The 21045-nt window shown below is 41.4% G+C and overlaps 1 protein-coding gene across 6 annotated transcripts in view; it reads right to left on the bottom strand.

The window, feature by feature from the left end:
• Positions 1–21045, bottom strand: part of LOC147701649 (immunoglobulin superfamily member 1-like) — a 932114-nt gene that overhangs the window by 289761 nt on the left and 621308 nt on the right. For all 6 annotated transcript variants that reach the window (XM_086930282.1, XM_086930278.1, XM_086930279.1 and 3 more), the window contains one exon: positions 14733–15023. In XM_086930282.1, coding sequence (XP_086786408.1) covers positions 14733–15023 — 291 coding nt within the window. The remainder of the gene's footprint in view (positions 1–14732; positions 15024–21045) is intronic.

The following is a 21045-nucleotide window of genomic DNA, read 5'->3' as shown; positions in this document are numbered from 1 at the left end:
AAGTGAACAGCTCTGAGTACCAGGAAGTTGATGTGGTACGTGGACTCCGACGGAGACCATGTCCCTTGAATCTGTAAGTCTCCGGAGTGCGCTCCCCAGCCGTGGAGAGACGCATCCGTCACGATCGTCTGTGCGGGAATGTCCTTGTGAAAGGGAACCCCTCTGAGGAGATTCTCCGCTGAACACCACCACTACAGAGACTGAAGAGCATGCAGAGACAGTCGTATCGTGTCATCCCAAGAACCAGTTCTCTGATCCCACAGATCCTCCAAGCACTCCTGCAGTGGTCTCATGTGCAGCCGTGCGTGGGGCGTGAGGAAGATACAAGAGGCCATCGACCCCAGTAGAGAAGACACCGTCCTCACTGTTGTAGATGGAGCGGTCATAAGGGCCTGAGCCTTCCGAAGTAGTGATAACCGTCGCTCCTCCGAAGGAGACACGCTTGCTGACAGCATATTGATGGATGCTCCCAAGTACTGTATGCATTGGACCGGAGTCGAGACAGACTTGGACATGTTGATGTGCAACCCCAGCTTGTTCAATAGAACGCACGTCTTCTGGAAGTGTGCTTGAGCTTCCGAGAAGGAGGAGGCCTTGATCAACCAGTCGTCCAGGTACGGGTACACAAACACCTTGTTCTTCCGCAGGTGTGCCTCTACCACTGCCATGCACTTCGAGAACATCCTGGGCGCAGACTTCAGCCCGAATGGCAGTACTGTGTATTGATAATGATTGGCGCCGACTTGGAATCGCAGGAACTTCCTGTGTTTCTGTGCAATGGGCACATGGAGGTACGCATCCTGTAGGTCTATAGCACAAAGCCAGTCTCCCTGCTGCAGCTGAGGGTAAATCTGCTGCAATGACAGCATGCGAATTCTCTCTCTGCGAATCCACTTGTTTGCTTGCCGCAAGTCCAGAATGGGCCTGAATTCGTTCTTGTCCTTCTTGCGGACACGAAAGAACCGTGAGTACAGACCTCTTCCCCTTTGAGGCCGAGGTACGTCTTCTATCGCCCTTTTCCTTAATAGGATGTCGGCCTCTGCCTGGAGCTGGCGCAGTTGAAACTGCGAGCTCACCGGCGGAATAGCTGGAGGCGGGCTGGTGAACCGAAGACTGTATCCATTGCAAACAATATTCAGCACCCACTTGTCCTGAGTAATTTTTCTCCACTCTGCCAAAAAGAATTGAACGCTTCCCCCCACCGGAGTGGGTAACGGATGTGGGGGAAGTAAACGCTCAGGGCCTAGACCCGGCCGGGCCTTTGGTCGCTGTTGCGGACTGTTGGCTTCCTCTGCCCCTCTGGCATTTCTGGAAGGGCCATTTGAATCTACCCGAAGATTGTATGGACATACTGAAGGAGTCTAAGTGACCTTCCACTAGGACTTCCTAGGCTTGAAGAAAGTATTCCCTCCTGTCCGGCTTCCTTCGCCTTCATGGGAATTGAATGTGGTGCTGTCCAGATTGATGAAGGAGCCTTTTGAACCTATTCATAAGGCTTCGTTGCAGCACATGTCCTGGAAGGCGGCGTTCCTCGTGGCCATTACATCGGCCCGCAGGGTGAGTGAAATTCAGGCGTTGTGTTGCCAAGAACCTTATACTGTATTTCATGCTGCTAAGGTTGTTATGCGTACTCACCCTAAATTTCTTCCCAAGGTTATTTCTGATTTTCATGTCAACCAGACTATAACTTTGCCTACGTTTTTTCAGAATCCTTAATCTCCAGCGGAAAGGTCTTTACATTCCCTGGACGTTAGGAGGGTGTTGAAATTTTATCTGGATAAAACCAAAGATATTCGTAGGTCGGACCAATTGTTTGTCAATTATGGATCAGTCAGGACCTGTCTTGCTACCTCCAAGCAGTCCATCTCTAGATGGATTTTGTCCTGTATACAATTGTGTTACCAAAAGGCTAATAAGACCTTAGGGGGTAAACCTAAGGCTCATTCCACAAGGGGCAAAGCTGCCACGACTGCTTTGCTGAGTAATGTTCCAATTGCAGAAATCTGCAAGGCGGCCACTTGGAAGTCGGCTTCATACCTTTGCTAAGCATTACTGTCTGGACACTGATGCCAGGACAGACGCTTAGGTTGGGCAGGCTTCACTGCGAAATCTGTTCGCGCAGTAGTGGTGTTATGTTTTTTTCTCCACCGCCGCTTTGGTTTGGGGATGGGCTTGCCATTCCATTCACTAGATTATGACTATACACAGAGATCCCCAACTACAGAAGGAGTAGTTTCTGTCCTGTAACTCCAGTTCTGTAGTACGCGTATCTCTGTTATAGTCATAAGCGCCCGCCCTCCGCCCCGGTGGAGTAAGATATTCATATAAGGAATGCTACAGGTCTGGGGTGTTACGCCTTCAAAAAGAACTGAAAGTAAAAGGGACCTGCTGTGCTTTCTGGGATACTGAGAGAGTTCTGGAAAGTTTTCTTAAAGGCACAGTATCCTATTTGAGCCACATAATGGCAGCCTATGGGGCTTGTCTGTCCATGCCTTCCTCTCTATCATTCCAGAGGCTTTTGCTGGTAGAGGCAAGTTTTCTCTGTGAGGAAACTGGGCAAGCTGTGCTGTTTGTGTGGTTATTTTGGTGGAATTTCTAGTTGAAGTACTGGACAGTGTAGCCTGTGGATATAGGCTGCACTATCTGTCTTTAAATTCTCTCTTAAGTGTCTTTGCAGTTCTGCATTTTTTGACAATTTAAGAGATTATTTTTGATTGCTCCGGGGTCCATGCACATGGGCGGGACTATTCCCTAGATTATGACTATACACAGAGATCCCCTACTACAGAACCACCATTTTTCACTTCATAGGGCCTACATAACTCCTGGAAAGCTGTCTAAGTTGGCAAGGGAAAATTTGGCCAAATGAATGAAATGTGAATTAGAAAAGGCATCAGACGGCCATATGTTTCAACAGTGTGCGGTCATTCTGCAATTCTCGGAAAAAGTGGGTAAGACCATCTCAAGCAAACTGGGGGTCCAGGTCAAGATAAGCCTCACAATGATTGTTTTTGGAGTGGAGGAGGCTCTTACAGGCCCTGCTACACATCTTCTGTTTTGTTCAATTATACTTGCGAGAAGGGAGATTTGCCTTAAGTGGGTAGCAGACATCCCCCCTCAGTACGTAGAGTGGCTGGACTCTTTGCACTATGTGTCTAAAATGGATTTAATGGAGAACACTGCAAGCAAAAAGAAGACGTTTTAGAGTTTCTATTGAGATAGTTGAGGGACGAGTGAGGTGTATAACCTATGGTATGTCTGCTTGCCCAATGATTACACCTATGAAAATCTCTCTAAGCTGCGATAGTCTTCCCTCTTCATTTGCTTTATATGCATCTACCGGTTATCCGGACAAAGCTGAGAGAGACTTACCCTTCTGGGGCAGTGTGCTTCTGTCCTATTGTGTACCTGATGATGGGACACACCCGACCTTACACTTACGAACTTGGTGTACGAGCAATCGAAATGTACACTGTAGTTGGAGGTGAATGAGGACAAAAAACCCAAAAAACAATGTGAATTTAGTAGAGAAAACTGGAAGTTGCAGCTGTTTGCCTATATACCCATCATATATTTAAGTCAACGGCTTCATTATCATTCCGAGTATTACACAATCTTCATATGTTTTTCATTTGGGTATTCCCTTTTGCATTATGGAGAGTCATTTGTTCAAGTTTATATTTTACAGTTGGAAGTGCACTGTTGCCCTTTCACAGGACGTATTCTGGAAACAAAATCCAGTAAACTTATCAGTATGCTGTTTGTAAATGTGCTTCTATGGTCACAAACTTAACCCTGTACAGCAGTTTGCTGTATTTCAGCTGGCTTTGAGCTGTATTAATACTACATACATTACATACAAACTACTTGGCATACTGCAAAGTTTGCTCTTTAATACGCATGCTTGTTTACAAATCCTGTGTTGTTAGAGAACATGCGAATGTGTTTACTTCAAATGCAAATGCTAACCTGACGATTAGTTATAAAAAAGGTTAATCATATCAACAACATGCCTACGTCACCCGACCAATGAATTCTTCAGCCAAACTCACATGCAAACAAAAGAAAAATATAAAGACTATAGAATATAAAGACTATAGAAACAGCTTCCTGTTGCCCAACAGATCTTAGGCACTGTAGTTTTTTATAGAAACTCTACTACTCAGCTTGCTAAATGCACATTTGCACACTCAGCAACCAACAAATGTAAAGGCTATATCTGGATTTCACCTTTCGCAAAACCATCTTAGTCTGACACATTGAACATTGGCATCCATATGCCTGATCGGTAACATGATAAGCAGCAGATATGTTGAAGATTTTGTTTTGGTTGCTTAACTTTGTATTTATTTTCTTTTATTGTTTTGTGACGTATCCATGTATAGATTAAGAATGTGCAAAATTTGTGAAATTAGCTTTTGCATAAGTATGCAAAATGTCTGGAAAAAACACAAAAATATGCATAAATACAACAAAAGCAAATCGAGGTTTACCACTTTGGATACAAGAATGCATTTAAAAATATACCTAAAAAAATCAAGTGCTGCAAGCAATAGCCGCTCGCATTCTCACACTGTTTACATTTTGCCCCAAGGACTCACAGTTAAATTTAGCTTCGAATGGTGCGTAATTGTGCAACTGTGGGTGCTTGAATAATTTCAGTAATTTTGCATAACAAGAATAAAGTGAAACTATGTGAGATTAGAACTGCCTAGCAGAAATTTAGCATTGCTTAGCATAGATGCATATATGTACATGTTCACTCAAAAAGACTTTAAATGGGATGAAATGATCAATAGAAATTATAGTTCTTTACTCAGAAGATAAAATATTGTCTTTCATGAAAGACCCTAGATATGACTTTAAAAAATTTGGGCCAGATGTATATCTTGATGGACGGAAATACTCTGTCACTAACGTGACGGATATTCCGTCCAGCATATTACAATCCCATTTTATCCTATGGGGATTGTAATATGGGGGACAGAACATTCATCACATCTGTGATGGACAATTTACTGCAATGTTCACAAACCAAAATATTTTAAAAACATTATTTACTCACCTTTCCAACATATTATGTATGGAACATTTATTAAGCCTATCAAATTGTATCCTTACAGTCAGTTGCATATTTGCTGAGTATTTTTTTCTTTATAGAACAACCCTAGATTTCTAAAATGAACAGAGAACTGCACATTAGATCAGTTTCAGTGGGTTAAGCGACTTTTATCCATCCTTAACTAAGCAACATTATGCCCTAGCCTTAGTTAGCCTTTTACGTTGTTACTTGGGAGAGGAGTTGGCTAACGACTAGGACGGTCGAACTTGTATCTGGTGAACTGGGTTTGAGTCGCTGCAATGACGCTGAACATCCTGTGATTCGGGGCAAAACACGTAATCTCCCCGTGCCTAGCAAAAATGAGTGTCCTCATGTAACGTAACTGGTGCTATGTAAAGCGCTGTGATCTCTGATTCGGTTCAAGTTCGTGCTATATAAAACTCTGCAAAAAAAAAGAAAAAAATCTTTGCTTATAAATTGCACAAGATGGTTCTATAGGAAATGCAGAGTAGGGAAGTGAATAAGTGCAATGAAATTCTAGTGGCTGATATAAGGTTGGTAAGGAGTTGCATGTGAAGTGACATCAATTAAAGGGTAGCTCTCAGTCACTATGGGGGGTTTTAGTTTCCACGCTTCTATATTGGAATGTTGATATTTAGCATGAGGTAGTTGCAGGCAGGTCTCTTTGAAGATTTGTGACTCGTTTATGATGGGCTAGAAATAAATTATTCTTAAAATGTACCAAGTGTGCTATGGTTCTTATTGGAGATGGAAACTTCACAGACCTTGCTTAAGCCTCTTTTTGTGACAACACAAAAATCAAGGGCTTACTAATGTAATGGCATTTTCTTTTTTCCAACTGTTTGTTTTTTCCATCTTTAAAAATAAAATGCTACACAGCTCACCTTTTCCAATCTGTATGGGGTCACTGAGCGGTGATTCCACAAATTCTCCAGACTCTTGGATCTGATAGGAGCACCTGTACCCTGTGCCAGCTCTGGCATTCACGCTGCTGATGGGAAAAGTCACGCTCTGGCTCCCAGGCGAGGGAGTGCGATCCGTTAGACGTCTTTGCACTCCATTTATATACAGGAACATTCTTTTCACTGTCATGTCTTCGGGTGCTGAGCAGGTTATTTTGTAATCGCCTACTTGGCTCCTCGCCGGCTCATAAGAGATGGACGGTTTGAGGAGATTTGAAATAACCGATGATAAAAATGTTGTTAAACGGCATTGTGAGACATCAGAGTGTACATTTCCTAGCATTTTCATATGCTCTGAATACGTAGGTTGCTGAATATATTTTTGTTTCTAACTTCTGCCTCTTTCTTTCATCCCTATACACGTCTGTTTTCACCTCCAAGGCATTGTTTTCCTATGTTGCTTTTAGTCATTCTTTCTCCCATTTCCCAATGAGTGCCAGTGCCCACCACCTGCACAAACCAGAACACATTATGTACATGTCTTAATACAATAAGAGATCTCTTCTTTAGCACTGAACAGGCTACATTTAGCCAATGGAGGCAGCCCTCATATGCTGGCTAACTCTCTATTTGTATACCTTATTGTTAATTTGGCAAAAATAGAACACCCAATAATCAGAGAGACTATTATTTGTGCTGGGACCAGCAACTAACAGACTTGTGTAAATGAAAATATTACTCAGGATACTCTTCCTTACCCAAAACCTCGTTCTTCCCCATCTCAGTCCAAACGTATTATGGAGGTGGACCTGGTCCATAGACGATACTACTTATCGAATCTTTTTTCAATATTTACATGGAAGAACTCTTCTTATTGACCACAGATCCCCCTTCTTTTCAAAATTATGCTTTAACATCAATTTGCATTGAGGAATAAATGAATTATTTGCTTCTGCCCAAGATGCTGACACTCACCTCCTAAACTTACTCTGAAAAGAGCCAGGGACTTTGTGCTGCAGCTCAGGTTTTTGCTATGGCTTGAAGAACCCATGTAGCAATATTTATTATAGATGGCTTATTATCCCTCTTTGTTGATTCAAAAGCAACAAAAAGAGAATTAGTTGTTCTTATATCCTTTTTTGTATCTAGATAGACTTGTCCTTAGTATTTTTTGCTTTGTGGTATGATTGTAGATGGATGAATGTGTTTGGCCAAAGTGAAAGTGTGGATGTGTTGTAAATATTGTGTAAATTGTTTTGTATAAGTATATTGTCATTATTTTATTTTTCTAAATCTTTTGTATATACACATGTAAATCATTTCTGCTTATGAAAATAATTGTTTTTACTAGTGCCAAAATAAATGAATAAACTAGTGATGCAAATAACTATCCTGGCCCTTATGTCTCATCCATAGGGGTTTTCTTAAAATCATTCAAAATATATCCAGTACTGGCAGTTGTGTTGTTGTTTAGGTAACTCATCCCATTCATGACACTGTTGCTCATTGACATTTGGGCAAAGGCCTACAGCTGCCCAAATCCTGGGGTGAGGCAATAATTACACTGATATTCAAACCAGGAAGAAAAAAATGCTAGGACGATATCTCTGCTTAACGAAGACTACAAAATGTTTGCAAAGCTTTTGGTGCACATATTTAGTAAAGTCATAGATGGGATGATACATAGCGACCAGAAGGATTTCCGCAAGGGTAGATATCTACATTAACCAACATATAGCCTGATAGGCGTGATATACCCAACCTATACTCTTTCGATACTTCTGGCAGTAGTTAACCTAGACGCTGCCAAAGACTTTGACAGAGTAAACTGCTCATTCTTAGCGACCATTTTAAAGAGGTACAATCTAGGCGATAATTTTTGTAAGGCTATCCGGTTAAAATAGCAGAACCCATTGGCTAAAATACTTGTAAATGGTAATCTCAAAGAACTGTTTAAAAAACCCAGATGCACTACATAAGGCTTCCCCTTATCACCCATCATGTTTAATCTATATGTAGAGCCCCTAGAACAAAAAGTAGAGCCGCAGCTGATATTCCATGTTTTGGTTATGAGGGTTGGGATATGAAGTTATTGTGGTAAAAACAGAGGTAGTAGTTTTGGAATCTTGAAGAGGATAGCCCGTTAGTTAAAAAGAAAAGGAGATATCTGGGATTCAATTTTGAACAAGATATTGATAAAATCACAGGGGTTAACCTGGACACCATTGTAAGGATATGTACTTGAATAATGAAGGGCTGGGCACACCTCCCTTTAACAATCTTTGGGAAGGTGAACCTGGTAAAAATGATAATTTTGCGCAAAATAACCTATTTGTTTCATACAGTTCTCTTGCACTTTGAAAAATCTCGGATTGTTAGATTCCAGCAGGCCATTAACGCATTCATTTGGGCATTTAAGGGCATAAGAATCTCATGGAAGTAACTACCGCGAAAAAGGGAAAAGCAAGACTTATCCCTCCCTCCAATACTATGAATGGGTCTGTAAGTGGACACACTCTGGAATGCTACTAAACTCCCCAGACTGTTTTGATTTTGTGTGCCCTGTTTAATGTTATTCTGAAGGGAGCTGTAGTAGGTATAAACCATTTTTTATTTAAGTATGGAGATTCAAAGTACTTTAGGAAGGTTAAACTGAAAGTAAAGCAAGCCATGGCAAAAAATGTGGTCAATAATTAGACAGAGTACAAGCTTAGGCTATTATTCGAACTTGGTTCCTATTTGGGACTCTCCAGGGATACTGGAATGTCTAAAAGACAAGGTAGATACCTCTATAATAGAGACAGGTGTTTGCTGTTGGAGAACAAGCTCAGGATGGTGAACTCTTACCCTGGGTTGAGATGCACCAAAAGATGGGGGGGAAACTGGCGAAATTTAAATACATTCAACTGAAAAGTTAGGAGCAAAGTCGCAGATCCCCTTTGGGAAGCAGAAATTATCTGGAGTCTCAGCTGGTGGTAAAATCCCCTGGAAGCAAAGAAGCACTTCTTCAGGCCGCCGATGAATTGTTCACTCTGGCTGAGGATCTGTGGGAGGAGTACTTGCCTAGGGAGCAGTTGCAACACATTTGGCAAGTTCAATGCGCACACTATACTCAACTGTTAAGCCTGCTTGGTTGAGAAGAAAGGAGTAGTTTCTATCCTGTAACTCCAGTTCTGTAGTAGGGGTATCTCTGTTATAGTCATAATCTAGGGAATAGTTCCGCCCATGTGCGTGGACCCCGGAGCGATCAAAAATAATCTCTTAAATTGTCAAAAAATGCAGAACTTCAAAGACACTTAAGAGAGAATTTAAAGACAGATAATGCAGCCTATATCCACAGGCTACACTGCCCAGTACTTCAACTAGAAATTCCACCAAAATACCCACACAAACAGCACTGCTTGCCCAGTTTCCTCACAGAGAAAACTTGCCTCTACCAGCAAAAGCCTCTGGAATGATAGAGAGGAAGGCATGGACAGTCAAGCCCCATAGGCTGCCATTATGTGGCTCAAATAGGATACTGTGCCTTTAAGAAAACTTTTCAGAACTCTCTCAGTATCCCAGAAAGCACAGCAGGTCCCTTTTACTTTCAGTTCTTTTTGAAGGCGTAACACCCCAGACCTGTAGCATTCCTTATATGAATATCTTACTCCACCGGGGAGGAGGGCGGGCGCTTGTGACTATAACAGAGATACCTGTACTACAGAACTGGAGTTACAGGACAGAAACTACTCCTTCTGTAGTAGGGGATCTCTGTGTATAGTCATAATCTAGTGAATGAAATGGGAGCCCATCCCCAAACCAAAGCGGCAGTGGAGAAAAAAACCTAACAGCACCACTGTGCGAACAGATTTCGCAGTGAAGCCTGCCCAACCTGAGCGTCTGTCCTGGCATCAGTGTCCAGACAGTAATGCTTAGCAAAGGTATGAAGCCGACTTCCATGTGGCCGCCTTGCAGATTTCTGCAATTGGAACATTACGCAGCAAAGCAGTCGTGGCAGCTTTGCCCCTTGTGGAATGAGCCTTAGGTTTACCCCCTAAGGTCTTATTAGCCTTTTGGTAACACAATTGTATACAGGACACAATCCACCTAGAGATGGACTGCTTGGAGGTAGCAAGACCGGTCCTGACTGATCCATAATTGACAAACAATTGGTCCGACCTACGAATATCTTTGGTTTTATCCAGATAAAATTTCAACACCCTCCTAACGTCCAGGGAATGTAAAGACCTTTCCGCTGGAGATGAAGGATTCTGAAAAAACGTAGCAAACATATAGTCTGGTTGACATGAAAATCAGAAATAACCTTGGGAAGAAATTAAGGGTGGATACGCATAACAACCTAAGCAGCATGAAATACAGTATAAGGTTCTTGGCAACACAACGCCTGAATTTCACTCACCCTGCGGGCTGATGTAATGGGCACGAGGAATGCCGCATTCCAGGACAGGTGCTGCAACAAAGCCTTATGAATAGGTTCAAAAGGCTCCTTCATCAATCTGGACAGCACCACATTCTATTCGCATGAAGGCGAAGATATTCGTAGGTCGGACCAATTGTTTATCAATTATGGATCAGTCAGGACCGGTCTACCTCCAAGCAGTCCATCTCTAGGTGGATTGTGTCCTGTATACAATTGTGTTACCAAAAGGCTAATAAGACCTTAGGGGGTAAACCTAAGGCTCATTCCACAAGGGGCAAAGCTGCCACGACTGCTTTGCTGCGTAATGTTCCAATTGCAGAAATCTGCAAGGCGGCCACTTGGAAGTCGGCTTCATACCTTTGCTAAGCATTACTGTCTGGACACTGATGCCAGGACAGACGCTCAGGTTGGGCAGGCTTCACTGCGAAATCTGTTCGCACAGTAGTGGTGTTATGCTTTTTTCTCCACCGCCGCTTTAGTTTGGGAATGGGCTTGCCATTCCATTCACTAGATTATGACTATACACAGAGATCCCCTACTACAGAAGGTGTAGTTTTTGTCCTGTAACTCCAGTTCTGTAGTACGGGTATCTCTGTTATAGTCATAAGCTCCCACCCTCCTCCCCGGTGGAGTAAGATATTCATATAAGGAATGCTACAGGTCTGGGGTGTTACGCCTTCAAAAAGAACTGAAAGTAAAAGGGACCTGCTGTGCTTTCTGGGATACTGAGAGAGTTCTGGAAAGTTTTCTTAAAGGCACAGTATCCTATTTGAGCGACATAATGGCAGCCTATGGGGCTTGTCTGTCCATGCCTTCCTCTCTATCATTCCAGAGGCTTTTGCTGGTAGAGGCAAGTTTTCTCTGTGAGGAAACTGGGCAAGCTGTGCTGTTTGTGTGGTTAGTTTGGTGGAATGTCTAGTTGAAGTACTGGACAGTGTAGCCTGTGGATATAGGCTGCATTATCTGTCTTTAAATTCTCTCTTAAGTGTCTTTGCAGTTCTGCATTTTTTGACAATTTAAGAGATTATTTTTGATTGCTCCGGGGTCCACGCACATGGGCGGACTATTCCCTAGATTATGACTATACACAGAGATCCCCTACTACAGAACCACCATTTTTCACTTCATAGGGCCTACATAACTCCTGGAAAGCTGTCTAAGTTGGCAAGGGAAGGTTTGGCCAAATGAATTAAATGTGAATTAGAAAAGGCATCAGACGGCCATATGTTTCAACAGTGTGCGGTCATTCTGCAATTCTCGGAAAAAGTGGGTAAGACCATCTCAAGCAAACTGGGGGTCCAGGTCAAGATAGGCCTCACATTGATTGTTTTTGGAGTGGAGGAGGCTATTACAGGCCCTGCTACACATCTTCTGTTTTGTTCAATTATACTTGCGAGAAGGGAGATTTGCCTTAAGTGGGTAGCAGACATCCCCACTCAGTACGTAGAGTGGCTGGACTCTTTGCACTATGTGTCTAAAATGGATTTAATGGAGAACACTGCAAGCAAAAAGAAGACGTTTTAGAGTTTCTATTGAGATAGTTGAGGAACGAGTGAGGTGTATAACCTATAGTATGGCTTCTTGCCCAATGATTACACCTATGAAAATCTCTCTAAGCTGCGATAGTCTTCCCTCTTCATTTCCTTTATATGCAGCTACCGGTTATCCGGACAAAGCTGAGAGAGACTTACCCTTCTGGGGCAGTGTGCTTCTGTCCTATTGTGTACCTGATGATGGGACACACCCGACCTTACACTTACGAACTTGGTGTACGAGCAATCGAAATGTACACTGTAGTTGGAGGCGAATGAGGACAAAAAACCCAAAAAACAATGTGAATTTAGTAGAGACAACCGGAAGTTGCAGCTGTTTGCCTATATACCCATCATATATTTAAGTCAACGGCTTCATTATCATTCCGGGTATTACACAATCTTCATATGTTTTTCATTCGGGTATTCCCTTTTGCATTATGGAGAGTCATTTGTTCAAGTTTATATTTTACAGTTGAAAGTGCACTGTTGCCCTTTCACAGGACATATTCTGGAAACAAAATCCAGTAAGCTTATCAGTATGCTGTTTGTAAATGTGCTTCTATGGTCACAAACTTAACACTGTACAGCAGTTTGCTGTATTTCAGCTGGCTTTGAGCTGTATTAATACTACATACATTACATATAAACTACTTGGCATACTGCAAAGTTTGCTCTTTAATACGCATGCTTGTTTACAAATCCTGTGTTGTTAGAGAACATGCAAATGTGTTTACTTGAAATGCAAATGCTAACCTGAAGATTAGTTATAAAAAAGGTTAATCATATCAACAACATGCCTACGTCACCCGACCAATGAATTCTTCAGCCAAACTCACATGCAAACAAAAGAAAAATATAAAGACTATAGAACATAAAGGCTATAGAAACAGCTTCCTGTTGCCCAACAGATCTTAGGCACTGTAGTTTTTTATAGAAACTCTACTACTCAGCTTGCTAAATGCACATTTGCTCACTCAGCAACCAACAAATGTAAAGGGTATATCTGGATTTCACCTTTCGCACAACCATCTTAGTCTGACACATTGAACATTGGCATCCATATGCCTGATCGGTAACATGATAAGCAGCAGATATGTTGAAGATTTTGTTTTGGTTGCTTAACTTTGTATTTATTTTCTTTTATTGTTTTGTGACGTATCCATGTACAGATTAAGAATGTGCAAAATTTGTGAAATTAGCTTTTGCATAAGTATGCAAAATGTCTGGAAAAATCACAAAAATATGCATAAATACAACAAAAGCAAATCGAGGTTTACCACTTTGGATACAAGAATGCATTTAAAAATATACCTAAAAAAATCAAGTGCTGCAAGCAATAGCCGCTCGCATTCTCACACCGTTTCCATTTTGCCCCAAGGACTCACAGTTAAATTTAGCTCCAAATGGTGCGTAATTGTGCAACTGTGGGTGCTCGAATAATTTCAGTAATTTTGCATAACAAGAATAATGTGAAACTATGTGAGATTAGAACTGCCTAGTGGAAATTTAGCATTGCTTAGCATAGATGCATATATGTACATGTTCACTTAAAAAGACTTTAAATGGGATGGAATGATAAATAGAAATTATAGTTCTTTACTCAGAAGATAAAATATTGTCTTTTATGAAAGACCCTAGATATGACCATAAAAAATTTGGGCCAGATTTATATCTTGATGGACGGAAATACTCTGTCACAAACGTGACGGATATTCCGTCCACCATATTACAATCCCATTTTATTTTATGGGGATTGTAATATGGGGGACAGAACATTCATCACATCTGTGATGGACTATTTACTGCACTGAGATCTAAATCAGCCCCTCTATGAATTCCAATCGAAGCCCATGTTAGATGTGAAGACATCTAGCATGGGCTTCGATTGGAATTCCATAGAGCATATTATCAAGCCCGTTATCGTCGCTTTATCGGCAGTTTCCTGCCGATAAAAGCGGCGATAATGTAACGCCCTTTCTTGATAATATGCCCCTAGATATCTAAAATGAACAGAGAACTGCACATTAGATCAGTTTCAGTAGGTTAAGCGACTTTTATTCATCCTTAACTAAGCAACATTATGCCCTAGCCTTAGTTAGCTTTTTACGTTGTTACTTGGGAGAGGAGTTGGCTAACGACTAGGACGGTCGAACTTGAATCTGGCGAACGGGGTTTGAGTCGCTGCAATGACGCTGAACATCCTGTGATTCGGGGCAAATCACATAATGTCCCCGTGCCTAGCAAAAATGAGTGTCCTCATGTAACCTAACTGGTGCTATGTAAAGCGCTGTGATATCTGATTTGGTTCACGTTCGTGCTATATAAAACTAAAAAAAAAAGAAAAAAGCTTTGCTTATAAATTGCACAAGATGGTTCTATAGGAAATGCAGAGTAGGGAAGTGAATAAGTGCAATGAAATTCTAGTGGCTGATATAAGGTTGGTAGGGAGTTGCATGTGAAGTGACATCAATTAAAGGGGAGCTCTCAGTCACTATGGGGTGTTTTAGTTTCCACGCTTCTATATTGGAATGTTGATATTTAGCATGAGGTAGTTGCAGGCAGGTCTCTTTGAAGATTTGTGACTCGTTTATGATGGGCTAGAAATAAATTATTCTTAAAATGTACCAAGTGTGCGAGTGGTTCTTATTGGAGATGGGAACTTCACAGACCTTGCTTAAGCCTCTTTTTGTGACAACACAAAAATCAAGGGATTACTAATGTAAAGGCATTTTCTTTTTTCCAACTGTTTGTTTTTTCCATCTTTAAATATAAAATGCTACACAGCTCACCTTTTACAATCTGTATGGGGTCACTGAGCGGTGATTCCACAAATTCTCCAGACTCTTGGATCTGATAGGAGCACCTGTACCCTGTGCCAGCTCTGGCATTCACGCCGCTGACGGGAATAGTCACGCTCTGGCTCCCAGGCGAGGGAGTGCGATCAGTTAGAGGTGATTGCTTTCCATCTTTATACAGGAACATTCTTTTCACTGTCTTGTCTTGGGGTGCTGAGCAGGTAATTGCATAGTCTCCTTCTACGTTCCGCACCGGCTCATAGGAGATAAACGGCTTGAGGAGATCTGAAATAACCGATGATAAAAATGTTGTTAAACGGCATTGTGAGACATCAGAGTGTACATTTCCTAGCATTTTCATATGCTCTGAATACCTAGGTTGCTGAATATATTTTTGTTTCTAACTTCTGCCTCTTTCTTTCATCCCTCTACACGTCTGTTTTCACCTCCAATGCATTGTTTTCCTATGTGGCTTTTAGTCATTCTTTCTCCCATTTCCCAATGAGTGCCAGTGCCCACCACCCGCACAAACCAGAACACATTGTGTAAATGTCTTAATACAATTAAATATCTCTTCTTTAGCACTGAACAGGCTACATGTAGCCACTGGAGGCAGCCCTCAAATGCAGGCCAACTCTCTATTTTTATACCTTATTGTTATTTGGCAAAAATAGAACACACAATATTCAGAGAGACTATTATTTGTGCTGGGACCAGCAACTAACAGACTTGTGTAAATGAAAATATTACTCAGGATACTCTTCCTTACCCAAAACCTCGTTCTTCCCCATCTCAGTCCAAACGTAATATGGAGGTGGACCTGGTCTCTAGACTATACAACTTATCGAATCTTTTTTCAATATTTACATGGAAGAACCCTTTTTATTGGCCACAGATCCCCCTTCTTTTCAAAAGTATGCTTTAACATCAATTTGCATTGAGGAATAAATGAATTATTTGCTTCTGCCCAAGATGCTGACACTCACCTCCTAAACTTACTCTGAAAAGAGCCAGGGACTTTGTGCTGCAGCTTAGGTTTTTGCTATGGATTGAAGAACCCATGTACCAATATTTATTATAGATGGCTTATTATCCCTCTTTGTTGATTCAAAAGCAACAAAAAGAGAATTAGTTGTTCTTATATCCTTTGTTGTAGCTAGATACACTTGTAATGCTTTCTTAATATCCAAACCTAGAAGGACTGAATCCTCACCCCCAGACTGTAAACCAGTAGAATTATTTCTTAATGTTTATGAAATTGTGACTACATTTTGGAATTAAACTTTGGATCCAGCTTTAGTTTCACACCATCTGGAAAACAACAGATATAAGGATATGAAGCTAATAGGGCTCCCTCCTCCCCTTGACTTCTTGCTGACATTATTACCACCAACAAGACCATCTTAACTGTCAGCCAATATGAGAAACCAATTTTAAAGCTTAGATAGGGGTTACTGAATACCACTTAACACTGTCGGTAAACCCCATGGAGGCACCATTGAATATTTAATATTTTTGTTTATTGTGAACAGTTTATTCATCCTCTTAACAATGCAAGATTTGTTGGAGGCTTCCAGAAATTAACAACTTTTAGTCACTGCCAATGTTGATGGTTATTACCATGTTAAAAGGGTCATAAGCTGTTGCAATACAGTTGTTCTATAAACACTATTTTTAAAAGTACACCAGTAGTTTGCATGTGCAAATAAATGAGACAATTTCCTGGATTGCTGTATATATAAGGCCACGAGTCTTGAACAATGTAAGGCCTGCAATGCCCTCCACTCAGTCAGTTTTCAGACCGGCAGTTTTAGAGCCTAAAGAGCACTTCGGGAGAAGGGGAAAATGATCAGTGGAGGGCATAGTGAAAATGGATTATCTACTGTACTACTGACTGAGACAGGAGTGGAAACCACAACTTTCATGGTCAAAATTGGGCTGCTAAGCTATACTCCTCCAGAACCACTGAGCTAAAACAGGAGGATAGGTACATAGAAACCCCTTCAGACATTTGACCCCTGACTGTCTCTGGACTCTGTACACTAATTCCAAAGCAGAGCATTGCTGAAGAAGGTAAAAGGCTCCAACTAAAGCTGGCCAAAGAGCAGAAAACAATGAAAAGTGAAGAAAACAGCAAGAAAAACAAACCTGCACGAGTGAGATTAAAGGGCCAGGGGAATAATCAGCCTGAGGTGGAATCAAAACCATATGCAGCTTAATTTTGTCAACTCTGCTGTTTGGCAGTGCAAGCGGTTGGTTTCTGTAGAAAATGTTGGGCGTGTCACTTATTCATTCACAAATTAAGCACTGCGTAGCAATCTGACCAGTGCACTGAATAGTTAAAACGCTGTTTCAGAATTACCTGAAATAACAGTTTTGTTGTTTTTTATTTGTGCTTTCTTCACAGAATAAACGTGGAATAATGTTGTAGTTTAAAAAACGGTGACAGGAGGTAGGGCTGGCAATGTTGATGCCTGTACCCAATTGCTTTTTTTTGTAAAACCTTTTATTTGGGACTGGTTTAAACACATTAGACATCATGCAGACGTGTGCCAGAGGCTTTGTGCTGGCACAAACTTAACAATGTATATGAGACCATAGCGTTATTACAAACAATTTACATTGGGTCCACTTATGAACGGCCATCCCGGATCAGCACCCCGCCTTGGCTGTGGGGGATCACATATTCCTCCCCTGTATTCATTCCGTTTCCCCCAAATATGTGTCCGTTTGGTGGCACACCCCCTGGATTCGTATACAGTCTTCTCCGATGCCATGCACCAATCCATGTCCTCCCCCCCCCCCTCACCCAGTGTTGGTGGTTCCTGTGCCCGCCAAAATCTTGCAATATTCCACTTAGCAATCATCATCCCGAGTGTCACCGAGATTCTATCTTTAGTATTTTAGTCTGTAGGGCCCCAAATATTCAAGAGACATAGTTTTATATTGCAGTCAATTTTGTTGCCCATTACTCGCTCCATACACTAGTTCAATAATGACCAGTATCTCTGGATGACCATACACTCCCAGAGTATGTGTATGAAAGTGCCCTCCTGCCCGCATCCTCTTGTGCATCTGACCTCTGCACTATATCCCATCTTTACCAGCATTGGTCCAGCGAGGTATATTCTATGAAGTACCTTCAGCTGTACAAGTCTAAGCCTAGAAGAGATGGCAGTCTCTCTAGGAGAAGCCAAGGCCTCAAGCCATTCTTCATCCTCCAAACCCGCAACGTTGTATTCCCACTTGGCTCTAAGCCAAAGCAGAGGGTCCGTCATTTTATTGATACTTGTTTTATATATTAACAATTTGGCTTTTTCCAGGAGAGACCAGTCTAAGACCCTATCTTCTAGTGTGGAGGAGTATGGTGGCGTCTCTCCCTTTGCTATCACTGAGACCAACGCATGCCGGATCTTTAGATTCCTAAAATACTCAGTTTAGCAAGTTCATAGTCCACTTGCAAATGGACTAAGGGATTACTCCTCCTGCCTTCCAGCGATCCCCAACTCTAGAGATGCCTATTAAGTCCCAGCGGTCAAATACACGGGTGTGTTATAGATTGCCAAGAAGGTTGGTGTCCCAGACTGGGGGCCAAGTGTGATCTTACCTCCAGTAAGTTGTGCCACCCAATATTATTTCTTGATGTCTCGGAAACCAAGTCCCCTGTCGTACCACCATGGTGTAAGCTTCTGCATAGCAATTCTGGGTGGTTACCGTCCCACAGGAGCTCTCTCAAGGCACCATCTATGGCCCTAAAGTATTCTGCGCCCACTGGATGCTGCATGTTCTGTAAGACATACAAAAACCGTTGAAGGGACATCATTTTGAAAAAGGCTTCCCACCCCAGGCGGGACAATGGGAGCGACTTCCAGTGTAGGACATCACTCTTGAGTTGCTGCAGCGGGGGCAGGAGGCTGCATTCTTTGAAATGAGCTGGGTCTTCAGTGACCCCGATTCCCAAGTATTTGGCCTGTACCCAATTTTAATATATATGAGGTGCATTTCACGATTTTCTTCTCATGGGGTTTCAATTGATTTTTACAAAAGGAGCCTTTAATGACTTGTCCTTTCCTTGGCTTTCTCTATTAAGACCGAATGGAAGCAAATTATGACCTCACTGGGACATTCCATAAACTTTTTCCACATTAGCAAATTGTCGATTTGCACCATTACAGGAAATTACAGACCAATTTTTGAGACTCAATGTTTTCTTTTGAATAGTCACAACAGCACAATTGCTTGAATTGCTCTTCCTGTACGAGGGTTCTGATGACAGAATAGTATTAAATCGAGCACCAGGTTTTGTTCCATAGGTGAACTCAGCCTTTCATAATGACCAAGAAGTAGTTAATCAAGTTATTTGTCCCAATGGTTCTAATGATAAGAATCAAAACCGAACTTATCCTTTTAGGTTAAAGTGATCAAGATTTCAAGATTTAAATTCACAGAACAATTGATCAAGGTAAATTTAAACTTTTAGATTTACTCACATATAAATCTACTTCTGCACTGAGTGTAAGTCTACACTTTTTTTGCTGTTTACCATTTCAAAGAGGTGCTGTGCATCTAAGTGTAAACCTACATTTCTCCCACCACTAGTAAATCCTCCTACAACAGGATTGTCATTTTTTCTGCTTAAGTACAAGGGTAGTGGAGATCCTGGGATAATTCATGCTAGACTAATGAGAGGAATGGCTGCATCATTGGCTGATTGAACTGACATTTCTGCCACTGAGGTATCTACAGTATCCGCTCAGGCCTCATCTTCAACATTTGTGACAAGGAAATGATTTAGCTGCTTGCACGGGTGTCTTGTCAGGTGTTTCTCAGCCTTAGGACTGTTATATTCAGTGTATTCTATGGAGTTTTGCAGTTATAAATACTAATTTAGGATTTAGGCATACCACTTGGCTAGTGTCTCAAGAAGTCAGGAATGGGAAGAAGAAGAGGAGGAGGACATTTGCCCACATGAATCAAGGTAAATTATATTCGCAAACGGTGCGAATCGCAAAATTCGGCCGTTTGTGAATACAATTTCCTTTTTTGGGATGCATCATGTTTTTTTATTTTTTCGCAATTTAAGCAATCACAATTATGCTGCGATTTCTTAAATTGCGAGCGCATTTAAGAAATCGCAATTTGTTATTTCTCAAAAGCAATGCTTGAATATTTTTTTTTTGCGGATTCGCAAATAGGAAGAGCTAAATTACCATAAAGTTGAACTTCATGGTAATTTTCTAAATCTTTCAAAAATGCACAAAAGTGCATTTTTGAAAGTTTCATTTTACACACACACATGCCCTTGGGGCATGTGTGTGTGAAAAATTTTCTTAAAAATAAATTTTAGGGGTGCGGGGCGGGGGGTCCTTGGGACCCCCCCCTGCACCCTTGAAATAGCATTCTCATTTTGCGATTCCTTAATTACGAATCGCAAAATGAGAATGGCTTCCCATTCATTCCTATGGGCCTCTAGGCCCATAGGAATGAATGGGAAGGGATTCCTTAATTGCGATTCGCAAATTGTGAATCGCAATTAAGGAAAATTAAGGAATCACAAAAAATATTGTGAATTTTTAATGCATAGCATTTTGTGATTTCTTAATTGCAATTCCTTAATTTTCACAATTAAGAAATCGCACAATGTAACAATGATGCATGTGGGGGATAATGATTAGATTACTTGCGAATCTCCCTTTCTCATCCTAGTACTTAGCTACTGCCCACGTGTCTGTCTCTCCATCAGTTATTATTTTAACTTGGAAATACCCTCACATGGTTAGGGATGATGATGGGAACAGAGTACGGTTAGGTTAATGTTTGGAAATGAAGAAAGAAATGGTTTGGAAGCGATGCTGAACTGAGAATGTGGTGCCTCTCAACTCTTACTTACATTACTGGGATGAGGAAGGGAGAACTCGAGAAATAAATATTCCTAGTGGTAAGTAGGCTAGGGTGAAATATTTATAACACAGACATAATTGGTGCAATCTTGGAAATTTCGCATAATTAAACTTGAAATCACAGAGATTACACCATTATGCCATATTGTGTAATTTCAGGGAGACATTTGTATGTGTTTGAACGTGAGCGGCATGTCTAGTTAATTTTTAACCCAATGGTTCAGGTAATTTTTAGGTATGAAACTACACAACCGAACGTGAGAAGCAGTGATTTAAATGTGAGCCGCAGGCAGTTCCTTAAATGTGCACACTCATCAAATATTTCAGGTAGAGTTTTTACCTAAGCGGACCATTAGGGTAATTGCTGAGTGCAAACTACAAATTCAATTGAGAGCAGCAGTGTTTTG

This window comes from Lissotriton vulgaris, chromosome 7, assembly GCF_964263255.1.
Source record: "Lissotriton vulgaris chromosome 7, aLisVul1.2, whole genome shotgun sequence".
Lineage (NCBI taxonomy): Eukaryota > Metazoa > Chordata > Amphibia > Caudata > Salamandridae > Lissotriton > Lissotriton vulgaris.
This window is presented reverse-complemented; position numbering and strand designations above follow the sequence as displayed.